The 13,307-nt window shown below is 41.6% G+C and overlaps 1 protein-coding gene across 2 annotated transcripts in view; it reads right to left on the reverse strand.

Annotated features, from left to right (window-relative positions):
* The window catches only part of LOC110523562 (atrial natriuretic peptide receptor 2), a 58,048-nt gene that overhangs the window by 5,594 nt on the left and 39,147 nt on the right, over positions 1 to 13,307 (reverse strand). For both annotated transcript variants that reach the window (XM_021602361.2, XM_021602362.2), the window contains exons 11-17: positions 8,702 to 8,806; positions 8,250 to 8,321; positions 7,143 to 7,302; positions 6,866 to 7,021; positions 3,574 to 3,742; positions 1,803 to 1,949; positions 974 to 1,097 (exon numbers count right to left, since the gene is read on the reverse strand). In XM_021602361.2, the coding sequence (XP_021458036.2) occupies positions 974 to 1,097; positions 1,803 to 1,949; positions 3,574 to 3,742; positions 6,866 to 7,021; positions 7,143 to 7,302; positions 8,250 to 8,321; positions 8,702 to 8,806 (933 nt within the window). The remainder of the gene's footprint in view (positions 1 to 973; positions 1,098 to 1,802; positions 1,950 to 3,573; positions 3,743 to 6,865; positions 7,022 to 7,142; positions 7,303 to 8,249; positions 8,322 to 8,701; positions 8,807 to 13,307) is intronic.

Consider the following 13,307-nt stretch of genomic DNA (forward strand, 5'->3'; position numbering starts at 1 on the left):
CTGTCTGAGTGTACCACTCGCCAAGTACAAAATATCGCTCATGCAGAGTTATTGGAAATTATATGAAGACTGACATGTCTTCACAATTTTAGAAGAAACACTCCAGTAAGACTTTGTCTGAATTCATGGCACAAGTAGCATCAAGAAGAAAACCTGGTTTCTCTGGATGGATTTCAGAATTCGGAACGACCAAAATGTCTGGAGAAAATAACATGTTGGGGCACTGCACTTAAAACCATTACAACCATTGAGACCGTTACAACAATCCCATCAAATCAAATCAAATTGTATTTGTCACATGCACTGAATACAACAGGTATTCATTCACCTTACAGTGAAATGCTTACTTACAAGCCCTTAACCATTCATCAGCCATTCGTCATACAGTACTTTAGACCCTGGTGAAGGGATTCTCAATATATGAGTGGTCTTGAAATCTTCTTCTTCATCTTCTTCTTCATGAGAGAGAACACATTTCATAGCAGCTACAGCACCCAGTGACTCAGCAATGCGTCAATGCACTCTCAGCTACTCACAATAGCTATTTTGAGTTGTGGCCTCCATGTGGGAATGCTTTGTAACTATGAGACACACGGTAGGTGCTTTAATAGGCTCTGCATGAGTGAGATCGGTGTAAGTAACAAAGAAGCTCCTCTACATTTCCTCTTCATATTCTCTTCCCATAATGAGTTGTTGGACCAGCATATCTTCAAGGTTTCTTGTCAACTACCTTCAAGTGTCTTGAGGGAGAGTTTACAGGAAGTCTCTAATTTCCCATGGTGAATTGATACTTTGACTCAATAAACCTTGAGTGCATTTTACTTAGCAAAACTGACTAGTCACACAGTAAGATTCAAAGTGCAAAATCATGTTGTGGATTTGCTCCTGCTGTTGGTTGGTATAGGATAGCTACTGTATAAAGTCTGTACCTGTTGTTGGTTAGGAGTAAATATATCTACTGACAGTTGTTTACCTGCAGTGGTGTACTCTCAGCTGACATTGACGTGAAACCCACAATATCACTGAAGTAGATTGTCACACTGTCAAACGCCTCCGCTTGGACCGTCTCCCCTCGCTTTAGCTGCTCTGCTACTGAGCTGTGGACAAGAAAACTTATGCCGTGCTTAAGAGATAATGTTATCGTTTGCTATAAATCAAAAGTGACAGTAAGCTTGGCAGCTACGATCCACAATGAGTAAATAAGCAGATTCTACCAGTATCATTTCCTGTTCACCAATATTTTAAAGTACAGTAAAGAGCCAGAGGCACAGTGCAGCACTAGCAGCTGGGTTAATCCAGGACTCTGGTCAAATGATCGGAATTCTGCAGCGAGAGAAGGTATGTCTCGGTTCTCTCAGGCCATTCTCTGTCTGTCAAATTGGCTGAAAGTTGGAGGGAGTCATTTGGCCAGACAATGGGAGGATAAATGAGTGTGACTACGGCGCTGAGACAGACAGCTTAAATAGATGGAGGACGTGGCTTATCGTTTGCTGCTTTCGTGTTATCAGAGGTGCTTAACACCCTATCGCATTTCTCCTCCTAGTTCTGGTTAATGAGAAGTTTGCTTGTCAGCTCCCATCTTGCCCTTTCATCTCCTCTCTGCTTAACTGTGAATGTGTATCTTTTTTAAATGTGAGATATAGAAAGCTGAGACGCTCTTTCTTGGAATTTGAACAATGATCAAGTGGCACAGCATTACACGGAAAATAGTTTCCTCATTTTCACAATTTGATAAGCAGAAGTTCAGACTGATAATAAGGGTAATAGGGCAAGACGAAAATCGGAATAATAATGATTCTTACTGTGGCAAGATCTGGTAAAGTAGATTTTCGGCTTTTCTTTTCTCCTCCAGGTAGGCTTGCGTTCGTTCCTCTACCAGGTTCTCCAGGTTGTTGGCGTACTGCTCCATCCTGGACAGCAAGTTGTTCAGAATACTGGTACTTCCCTCCCTGTGATGAAAAAAGACAGAAAGATAACATACCCATTCATTTGTTGTCATTCTGAATGAAAAATATCTGAACTTTCTATTCTGTTAACATCACCTAATGTACAATTCAATGCGTATTTCAGAAGTGACTTCACGGTCTAGGGCCCGATAAAATCTGTTTTTTTTTTTGCCTGATTCCGTTCAGTTTTTCCTAAATCCATTTCTCCATTTTGTTTTTCCAATTTATTTTCAGGTTTTCGGCCTCTCAAAATCACACTTTTTTTATACATCAGGAGGCCACTTTTAAGATCTGGGAAAAATCTAAGAATGTTGAATTTTGTGTGTAGTTACCCTTTAATGCAAGTGTACACCAGCCAGAGACCATTGTTTGGTTAGCAGTGTTTCTGTAGCGCTCGTGTGATTGCAGAGTTTCCTAAACAAAATGCTCACTGGATTGATGCAAATAATCATAATATAATTCTGTCAGGTAGGCATAGACTACACTGTAGTTCAAATGTAATTGAGAAGGTTTTTGGGAAATCCTTTCCATTTACCAGCAGATGGTTATCATGATCATTATCATTAACGGCTACACAAAGTGGCGGGTTGAATAAAGAGAAAAAAATACCTTAAAAAAAATCTATAAATGTATAATTCTTGTGCAATTTACACTGTGTACAAAATATTAGGAACACCTGCACTTTCCATGACATAGACTGACCAGGTGAAAGATATGATCCCTTATTGATGCCACAGGTTAAAGAAGGTTTGAAGCCTTGAGACAATTAATACATGGATTGTGTATGTGTGGGTGAATGGCTGTCTGAAGGGTGAATGGGGAAGAAAAAACATTTAAGTGCCTTTGAACAGGGTATGGTAGTAGGTGCCAGGCGCACCGATTTGAGTGTGTCAAGAACTGCAACGCTGCTGGAGTTTTCACACTCAACCATTTCCTGTGTGTATCAAGACTGGTCTACCACCCAAAGGACATCCAGCCAATGGCAGGCCAGTGGTCGAAAATGGGTCATTGATGAAAGAGGACAAAGGAGGCTGACGAATTGTGCAGAGCAACAGACAGGCTACAGTTACATCTGAAAGTTGAAGGAAAGCTAAGGGGGCACATCTGAAAGTTGAAGGAAAGCTTAATTCAGCGACAAAGCAAATACCAGGGTCTGATTTCCTCCCACAGCTCATAAAGTACTTTAATTTCTTCGTTACAGAGGTCACTCATCTGTACATCTTTAAGGTGTTCCTGCTTTTGATCAGCGTCAGGTGTGCCCAGCTCAAGGGAAAACATGCTTTTTACATGCATACACGCACACACCACTGAACCAAAATATGCATCTAAATCATGCCATGAAAAACAACAAGATAAATATAAACCACACACTTTTGGAGGTAGAAGACTTCCTATCACTCTGATCTGAAATGATTTGTGTGTGATAAGCATCCCGATTTTATTTAATATTAATAGTAGATCCCTTTTCCAGCGTCTCTTGATAATATCAACTTAAAGCAATTATTTCCTTCATTCTCTTTTTCAAACATCTTCATAAAATAAATCCAAAGAAAATATTATCTCCATGGTATCTGATACAAGATGAGATTGGAAGCCATTTTGGGGCACGACGGTGCTCAGTGCTCACTTGTTCAGTTTGGTGATGTAGATCTTGATGTGGCTGAAGTCTGGCCGCTCGACTGGGTCCTCGGCCCAGCAGCTTTCCATCAGGATGGTCAGCTTCTCACAGTGGCAGCTGTTGTCTGTGGTGGGCCGAAAGTAAGGACTCTGGTCGTTACGCACCTTCTGCACTATCTCTGTAATAGACAAGATAAGGTGTGTGTTAGTGTGTGTGTTCTGCATTCTCTGGGAAAACAGTGAAATCGATCGATCAATTAAGGGCGTTTTCACACATAGTTTAGAGCTATAGTTTGAATCAGAGTCAGACTATTTGTTAATATAATGTTTTAACTTGGTCAGGTTGGTTTCACATTGCCAAATGTCAAACTAATAAAAATGTCTAAACGTGTCCATGTAAGTCATTTGCTTATTGGACAAAAATGCATTGATGATTATCCTGAAGGAACACTTGTGTTCCCATCTTCTTACTACTTTCTCTTTTGTCGTCCAACAACATGCGGGAGGAAACTCTAAACGCGACGTGAATAGACTATATTCAGTATAGCCCCGTCTCTACAAATCTGCATTGGACGCACTCATAAATGCACTTATAAATCATGATAATGCACGGCCCCATGTCACAAGGCTCTGTACACAATTCCTGGAAGCTGAACATGTCCCAGTTCTTCCATGGCCTGCATACTCACCAGACATGTCACCCATTGAGCATGTTTGGGATGCTCTGGGTCGATGTGTACGACAGCGTGTTCCAGTTCCTACCAATATCCAGAAACTTCACACAGCCATTGAAGAGGAGTGGGACAACATTCCATAGGCCACAATCAACAGCCTGATCAACTCTGAAAAGGAGATCTATCAAGCTGCATTAGGCAAATGGTGGTCATACCAGATACTGACTGGATTTCTGATCCACACCCTTACCTTTTTTTTAAGGTATCTGTGACCAACAGATGCATATCTGCATTACCAGTCATGTGAAATCCATAGATTAGGGCCTAATTAATTTATTTCAATTGACTGATTTCCGTATATGAACTGTAAACTGATTTCCTTATATGAACTCAGTAAAATCTTTGCAGTAGATGCGTTTATATTTTTGTTCAGTATATATAATTTTGGAGAAATTGTTTACCTTCAGTAAGAATAAGAAATGCTTTGTGGGTTGTAATTCCGTTACCAAAAATCCACATATATTTAAGATATTTTCTCATTTCTCCCCCTCCCGATGAGGGAGGATAATGAAAGTTCACAGAAGTAACAAGTACAGTATATTTGTACTCTACTGTACTGAACTCTGCTCTGCTGTGCTGTATTGTACTGCACTGTACACTACTGTGATGTCCAAACTTGTGAAACAATGACATTCATATCCATAATTAAGCATTTCTGTTTAGTACAGATCAGGGACCCATGATGTAATTCCATTACTGTAATTCTGTTACCGGGTGTAAATCCACTTCACTTACTGTAGTTCAATAACCAAAATGTAAAATTTTTCAAACTCAAGGTGCCATGTCATTCAAGGTGCCACCCCATTCTGCAAATATTTACGTGGTTTTGCATAAACATCTGAGGTATATTTTACCGTAATTCCTTACTAAAGTTTTTTTTCAGTGTACATTGTTAAAAGTAGGCCTTGTGCATAGAGTTGTAGGGTTTGTTAAACTTTGATATCAATGTTTTTGTTTGGCATACATTTTAAAGTGAAACAACTGAATCAACTCGTAATTCCGTTACCATGGAAATGCCCAACTTGATGTTCAATATGTCAGCCATGTGGGAACTTGCATCCACGACAAGACCATGGTACTTGCCTACGGAGCAGCAAGAACGACGAGACAGCCTATAAGGAGGAGGTCAGAGACCTGGCCGGGTGGTGCCAGAATAACAACCTATGCCTCAACGTAACCAAGACTAAGGAGATGATTGTGGACTACAGGAAAAGGAGGACCAAGCACGCCCCCATTCTCATCTGTAGGGCTGTAGTGGAGCAGGTTGAGAGGTTCAAGTTCCTTGGTGTCCATATCAACAACAAACTAGAATGGTTCAAACCCACCAAGACAGCTGTGAAGAGGGCACGACAAAGCCTATTCCCCCTCAGGAAACTGAAAAGATTTGGCATGGGTCCTGAGATCCTCAAAAGGTTCTACAGCTGCCTGGACTGGCAATTGCTCGGCCTCTGACCGCAAGGCACTACAGAGGGTAGTGCGTACGGCCCAGTACATCACTGGGGCTAAAGCTGCCTGCCATCCAGGACCTCTACACCAGGCGGTGTCAGAGGAAGGCCCTAAAAATTGTCAAAGACCCCAGCCACCCCAGTCATAGACGGTTCTCTCTACTACGGCAAGCGGTACCAGTGTGCCTCGTTACTTTTATAGCCTCGCTACTGTATATAGCCTGTCCTTTTACTGTTGTTTTATTTCTTTACCTACCTATTGTTCACCTAATACCTTTTTTGCACTATTGTTTAGAGACTGTAAGTAAGCATTTCAGTGTAAGATCTACCTGTTGTATTCGGCGCACGTGACAAATAAACTTTGATTTGATTTGAAGAACTGCCTTCAGGCTATGGTCAAACACGACACCCCAACCTGAGTACTCCGTTCTGCCACATCTGATCTCTTGGCCCTCCCACCCCTATGGGAGGCCAGCTCCCGCTCAGCTCAGTCAAAGCACTTCTCTGTCCTGGCACCCCAGTGGTGGAACCAGCTTCCTCTTGAAGTTAGGACAGCAGAGTCCCTGCTCATCTTCCAGAAAATGGCTGAAACCCTACCTCTTCAAAGAGTATCTTAAATAACCCCACAGCACCCTTGCCTCTTGTAAACTAACACTTGCACACACCTTTCTATTTTCTACTAGCATTGACTTTGCTGATAGCTACTGATAGCTTTTATTCAATTTCTGTGTTCTATTCATGTGCTTTTCTAATATCCAATTTCTTTGTTCATGCAAGTGACTGATTGAATGAATCCTCACTATCAGTATCTGCAATTTGGCAGTACGCCCAGAACCTTGTTTTGAGAAAGGGATGTCTTAGTTTCAAGGTCTCAGCTTAGAGAGAAGAAGCCTCATGAGGTATTGGTCTGTCACATGAATTAAGCAAATGTTAGTGATGAATTAATTATGAATGATGAATAAGCTAAATCATGCAAATATAACTTGTCTGTATAAAAGAGAACTAACTGGACAGCCCTGGGAGGAGCTCCTGACCAACATGTGTACTTGAGTTGGTTGGAACCTCTCCAGCGCGCTGATAATAAACAATGGTTGGCGTAATTAATTGGCGTAATTAATTTTACCTTTGGGGCTCAGATCCATGCCCTCCACATAGAAGGGTCCATTCCTCAGGGCTATCTCCTGGAGTATGATGCCAAAGCTGTACACATCTCCTTTCTGGGTGCCCTGTGGAGGGTGTCTGTCGTAAATCAACAACTCAGGGGCCGTCCACAGCTTCTCTGGAAACACAACAAACTCACATTATCCACTGAACACCTTTTCCTTTATCCAATCCTCCATTTAGTTTTCTTCCATTGGTGAGAGGCAAAGTGATCACCTCGGCTGACAATGTTGACCTACTTGCATAAAGTGCGTGCGAGTCGTCATTTTCACATGATGAATGGAAACTGGCCAGTCCGTAATCTGTAATTTTCAACACAAATCGACTGTCCACCACACAATTAGATGACTTCAGATTTCCATGGGAGCCGATGTAGCTGTTGTGCAGATAGTTCATTCCCTGGAGGAGCAAGCATGAAATGTACCGTTCAAGACATTTTTCCTACAGTATAGCATACATGAAAACATACTGATCATGTGGAAAATATGTGTTTTGAGTTTGATCGAAATGGAAATGTAATAAAAAATTCTGCATGGATCCAAGTGTTCAGTTTACATGTCACATTGGAACTTTTGTGGTATTAATGTGCATAACATTTCTACGGGGACTCAAAAGGATATTGCACTCCCATGTATACGTCTAATATTTTGCGACACTTGTGTATCAGAATGTGGCTTATAGGCCCTTTTGCTTGTCAGAAGGTCCCTGTTGTTGCCAGCTTGAAGGACTGTTATTTTAACAGCAATGTGGTTAGTGTACTCCATTCTCCATGTACTTCACCAATATAGTATCTCTCAAGATAGTGACTTCAAACAAAAAGCCCCTTTGTTAGAGCAGGCTATAAATTACTATTGAAAATATATGGATGATTACTTTTTATTAAGTGCAAAGAATTTTGTGGTGAGATTGTGATTATGTTGCTGTCCAAGTTTGAGGTCATATGAAGTTTGATGCATATAGCCATGTGACCTCAAAACAACCAAACTCCAGTTACCAATGTAACGGATGTGAAACGGCTAGCTTAGTTAGCGTGGGCGCTAAATAGCGTTTCAATCAGTGACGTCACTTGCTCTGAGACCTTGAAGTAGTAGTTCCCCTTGCTCTGCAAGGGCCGCGGCTTTTGTGGAGCGATGGGTAACGATGCTTCGTAGGTGTCAGTTGTTGATGTGTGCAGAAGGTCCCTAGTTCGCGCCCGGGTATGAGCGAGGGGACGGTCTAAAATTATACTGTTACACCAACATAGTATTGTTGACTGCTATCTTACAGCAACATGTGACGTGGCTACACACATGGATTCCCTTTATATTTTCCACAATATGACACCTAAGTAGGTGAAGAACACATACCTTGACTATGTCGTTGATGAGTGAATAGCGGAACATCCAGTCCAGATTGATGCTCTCATTCTCCAAAATGTCCTAAAAGTTAAATAAGCATTTCTGGAATCTTGCTGTCATCTTGCTACATCACATGTATCTGTCCTGTCTTTTAAACAGTAACACGGTGTTACAGTGAGTCAGTATGAAATGTTTTCACACAATAAGCTCCATTGCTAAAAGTTTCCTATAGTTTTACATTCTTACATTTTTGGCAGTAGCAGTATATCAGGCTGGCATTTCAAACTGAACATGAAAGTCAAGTGTTTGTTTCCAAACCATACATTTACAGAAATAGTATGAATGAATAAATGAGTAAGATTACACTGAACGGCCATTTTAATATAATATTGGTGGTCATACTTGACAAAACATGCAATACAACTAATATTCCATTAAATATAATGATTGTGAGGTGTTACCTGAAGACTGCCTCTGGGACAATATTCAGTCACGATGCAGATGTTGGGAGGGTCAATGCAGGCACCAATGAATCTGGTTAAATGGTTGAATTGCACATCTCGCATCTGTAACCAAAACAAATATAATTATTACATCATTATAGCTATATCGCTCAAGATTATATGGCAATAGATGAAATAAAAATAAAAAATAAAAAAATATATATGGCAATAGATGCTAAAAAAACAATGGATGAGCTTTTCTAGAAAAGCTAATAAATAGGACAGACAAAACCTCACCAGAATCTATTTACAGCTAGCAGGTTTGGCACGGTGTCTTGTCTACGTGTTGAGTATAGCATTCACTCATAGGCCATCCAGTTGACACGTGCATGTGAATAAACTGGGCCGAGAGGTTATGAATGAGGCAGTGTTGTGAAAAACCACAGAATGTGAAAACATATGGAGGTGTTGAAAGGATGTACTAGCTATAATATGAGTGCATAGCTGGCTAACGTAATATAATATGAGTGCATAGCTGGCTAACGTAATATAATATGAGTGCATAGCTGGCTAACGTAATATAATATGAGTGCAAAGCTGGCTAACGTGTAAAATGCATTACATGGGATCTAGTCCAAAAATGAATCATGTCATAAAATGTCATGGAAATCACCTTGGAAAGCATTGTGAGCTCTGTATTTAAAAGTTCCATATGCTGTGTATGTATAAACAACAGAGTGAAGGAATCTTTTAAAGAGACACACAAATTAATTCCTCTCCACATATCCTCTCGGTTTCAATACATCCATGCCCTAGCAGGGAGGATGTACATAATATCTCTGAGCAGCATGAAACTTCTAAAAAAACAGCGAGCATAACCTGTATGGTGTGTTTTGGTCTGGGGCCATTTCATGGAAAACAGAGGTGAGTGACAGCTGCTATAACACCAAAACCAGGGAGTCAGTCACTCCTGTTTCACGACTCAGGAGAAGTTAGCATACCCTTTGGCCTATATCATTTCCCATGCTGAACACTAGCTAAGGGAGGAGGGGAGGAGAGGCTCTGGAAGACAAGGAGTTAAGTTTCCATTGGCAGACCCCTCTCTCCCCCATCTGGTTGGCTCTTTCATGAGCGGGGCCTGACTGCCGATCAGGTCGCCGGGGCGTCTGAGGAGCTGCTAGCTCAGACTGTTGTCTCTCCTGTGCTCGCAGCCTGCCCACCGCCGTGTCTCACATCCAAAGCTCAGACACAGACATAGAGTGAGAGAGCCCAGGCCACCCAGAGCCTTATCCACCAACACGGGTGATAACTCAATTAATACAGACCCAGAGATCAGATAATAGCACTGACTTCTGGCTTTTCAGTAGCTTTAACCCTCCTGCTGTGTTCTGGTCGAATTGGACCGATTTACAAGTTTTCTCTCTGAAAAATTTAGTTCACTTAATCTGATTGTCATAATATTCCATGACTTTTGTCCACACAGAGTATCTCAACACACAAAATACATTTGGATGATTTTCATTACATTTTGGGTGTTTTATTTAACTTTTGTACACCTGTGTTGTTCCCGGTCAAAGGAAATTAATAGGTGAGACTACAATTGGTGTATAACATTTAGTTCAGGCATATCCCCATTCATCAGATGAACACATTTCTTCTCCCAGACCCCCACATGCCTGTGTGTTTGAGCACACACACACACCTCACTCCCCTTCTTGGCTTCCATGGCAACCCCCAATAGAATCTTTCCCCCACGGGAACCACACCTGTTGGCATTCTCACAAAAAATCGCAACATTGTTTCAATAATATATAGAACTTTTCTCTCAGCTCTGGTATATAAAGCTTTTTTGAGGCCTTGCTCACAATTCATACTGTGGCAGCACAATGACCAAACGATATACTGTATGTGAGGCTCTTGATCATATCTTTGATCATGATACTGGTGAGGAGGAGAGAGAGTCCTTGTTAAACTTTGACACAAAGTAGTCTGTGATAACTAGCACAATATATTTAATCTGAGTATTTGTTATAGTCAAAATAATTCATACATTATGCTTTTTCTAACTTAAAAACAAGTTATATGAGCTCAGGTCAATGAGGCCTAGAGGCCATAAATAGCAAATAGAAGTTCAAAACTTGTAATGTTCACAAGAACTTAAGTTGATAAAAAGATCTATCACAACATTAGGTGATAATATATATAATATTATGGATTTATAATCAGCTATAATGGAGTGGTCATTTTGTAACAGCAGCAAGAGCACAGGTTCATTAATGAGACATCTCCTGCAGCAGAGTGAAAGAGGCCCTCCTGTGAACAACCTGGTAATGATTCAGTACACATCCCCTTCACATCCCCCAAAGTCTACAGTGGCTTAACCACCTCAGTGGGAGAGACTTATTCTACTACTGCTGTTGCACAGGGGTCATAAACAGAGGTATGATCACCCACGACAACAGGAGGCAGGGAACAAGACAGGCACATTCAACTCTAATCCTGGAGGGTCCAAGTGTTTACTACTTTATTCTTTTCATCAGCGACTGGTTTAAATCAGGTGAGTGGACTCTCTATAGCAGCCAATAAAACTAAATCATCAACGAGGTAAAAGACCACTATATTTTTTTTACATATGAGTCATTTAATAGACACTCTTTTCCAGAGCAAACTTACAGTAGTGAGTGCCCACATTTTCATACTTTTTTCATACTGGCCCCCTGTGGGAATTGCACCCACGACTGTGATGTTTACAGCACCATGCTCTACCAACTGAGCCCCAAGGGACCATCTAGCTGAACATAAGCTTAACAAACGCTTACTTAGGGAATGAATACCCCTGCAGTGAGGTAGCAAAGAGTTAAACAACACACCAGACTTTATGATAATAATGTTAAGTAATAACATCACACATACAGTACATTTGGAAAGGATTCAAACGCCTTGACTTTTTCCACATTCTGTTACGTTACAGCCTTATTCTAAAATGGATTACATCGTTTCTTCCCTCATCAATCTACACACAATACCCCATAATGACAAAGTAAAAACAGGTTTTTAGACATTTTTGTAAATGTATAAAAATGTCCTACTGAAATATCACATTTACATAAGACCAAGACCAAGACTAAGGAGATGATTGTGGACTACAGGAAAAGGAGCACGGAGCACGTCCCCATTCTCATCGACAGGGCTGTAGTGGAGCAGGTTCAAATTCCTAGGTGTCCACATCAACAACAAACTAGATTGGTCCAAACACACCAAGACAGTTGTGAAGAGGGCACGACAAAGCCTATTCCCCCTCAGGAAACTAAAAAGATTTGGCATGGGTCCTGAGATCCTCAACAGCTGCAACATCGAGAGCATCCTGACCGGTTGCATCACTGCCTGGTACGGCAATTGCTCGGCCTCCGACCACAAGACACTTCAGAGGGTAGTGCGTATGGCCCAGTACATCACTGGGGCAAAGCTGCCTGGCATCCAGGACCTCTACACCAGGCAGTGTCAGAGGAAGGCCCTAAAAATTGTCGAAGACCCCAGCCTTCCCAGTCATAGACTGTTCTCTCTACTACCGCATGGCAAGCGGTACCGGAGTGCCAAGTCTAGGACAAAAAGGCTTCTCAACAGTTTTTACCCCCAAGCAATAAGACTCCTGAACAGGTGACCAAATGGTTACCCGGACTATTTGTATTGTGTTCCCCCCCCCAACCCCTCTTTTACGCTGCTGCTACTCTCTGTTTATCTTCTATGCATAGTCACTTTAACTATACATTCATGTACATACTACCTAAATTGGCCCGACCAACCAGTGCTCCCGCACATTGGCAAACCGGGCTATCTGCATTGTGTCCCACCAACCGCCAACCCCTCTTCTTACGCTTCTGCTACTCTCTGTTCATCATATATGTATAGTCACTTTAACGATACCTACATGTACATACTACCTCAATAAGCCTGACTAATAGGTGTCGGTATATAGCCCTGTTACTCTTTTTTCAAATATTTTTTTACTGTTGTTTTATTTCTTTACTTACCTACACACACATAATTTTTGTTGGAGCCTGTAAGTAAGCATTTCACTGTTGTATTCAGCGCACCTGACAAATAAACTTTGATTTGATTTGATTCAGACCCTTTACTCAGTACTTTGTTGAAGCACCTTTGGCAGCAATCACAGCCTTGAGTCTTCTTGGGTATGACGCTACAAGCTTGGCACACCTGTTTTTGGCGAGTTTCTCCCATTCCTCTCTGCAGATCCTCTCAAGCTCTGTCAGGTTGGATGGAGAGCGTTGCTGCACAGCTATTTTCAGGTTCAAGTCCGGGCTCTGGCTGGGCCAGTCAAGGACATTCAGAGACTTGTCCCAAAGCCACTCCTGCGTTGTCTTCGCTGTGTGCTTAGGGTTGTTGTCCTGTTGGAAGGTGAACCTTCGCCCCAGTCTGATGTCCTGAGCGCTCTGGAGCAGGTTTTCATCAAAGATCTCTCTGTACTTTGCTCCGTTCATCTTTGCCTCGATCCTGACTAATCTCCCAGTCCCTGCCACTGAAAAACATCCCCACAGCATGATGCTGCCACCACCATGCTTCACTGTAGGGATAGTGCCAGGTGTCCTTTAGACATGACGCTTGG

The sequence above is a fragment of the Oncorhynchus mykiss genome, chromosome 5, assembly GCF_013265735.2.
Source record: "Oncorhynchus mykiss isolate Arlee chromosome 5, USDA_OmykA_1.1, whole genome shotgun sequence".
NCBI classification, from domain to species: domain Eukaryota; kingdom Metazoa; phylum Chordata; class Actinopteri; order Salmoniformes; family Salmonidae; genus Oncorhynchus; species Oncorhynchus mykiss.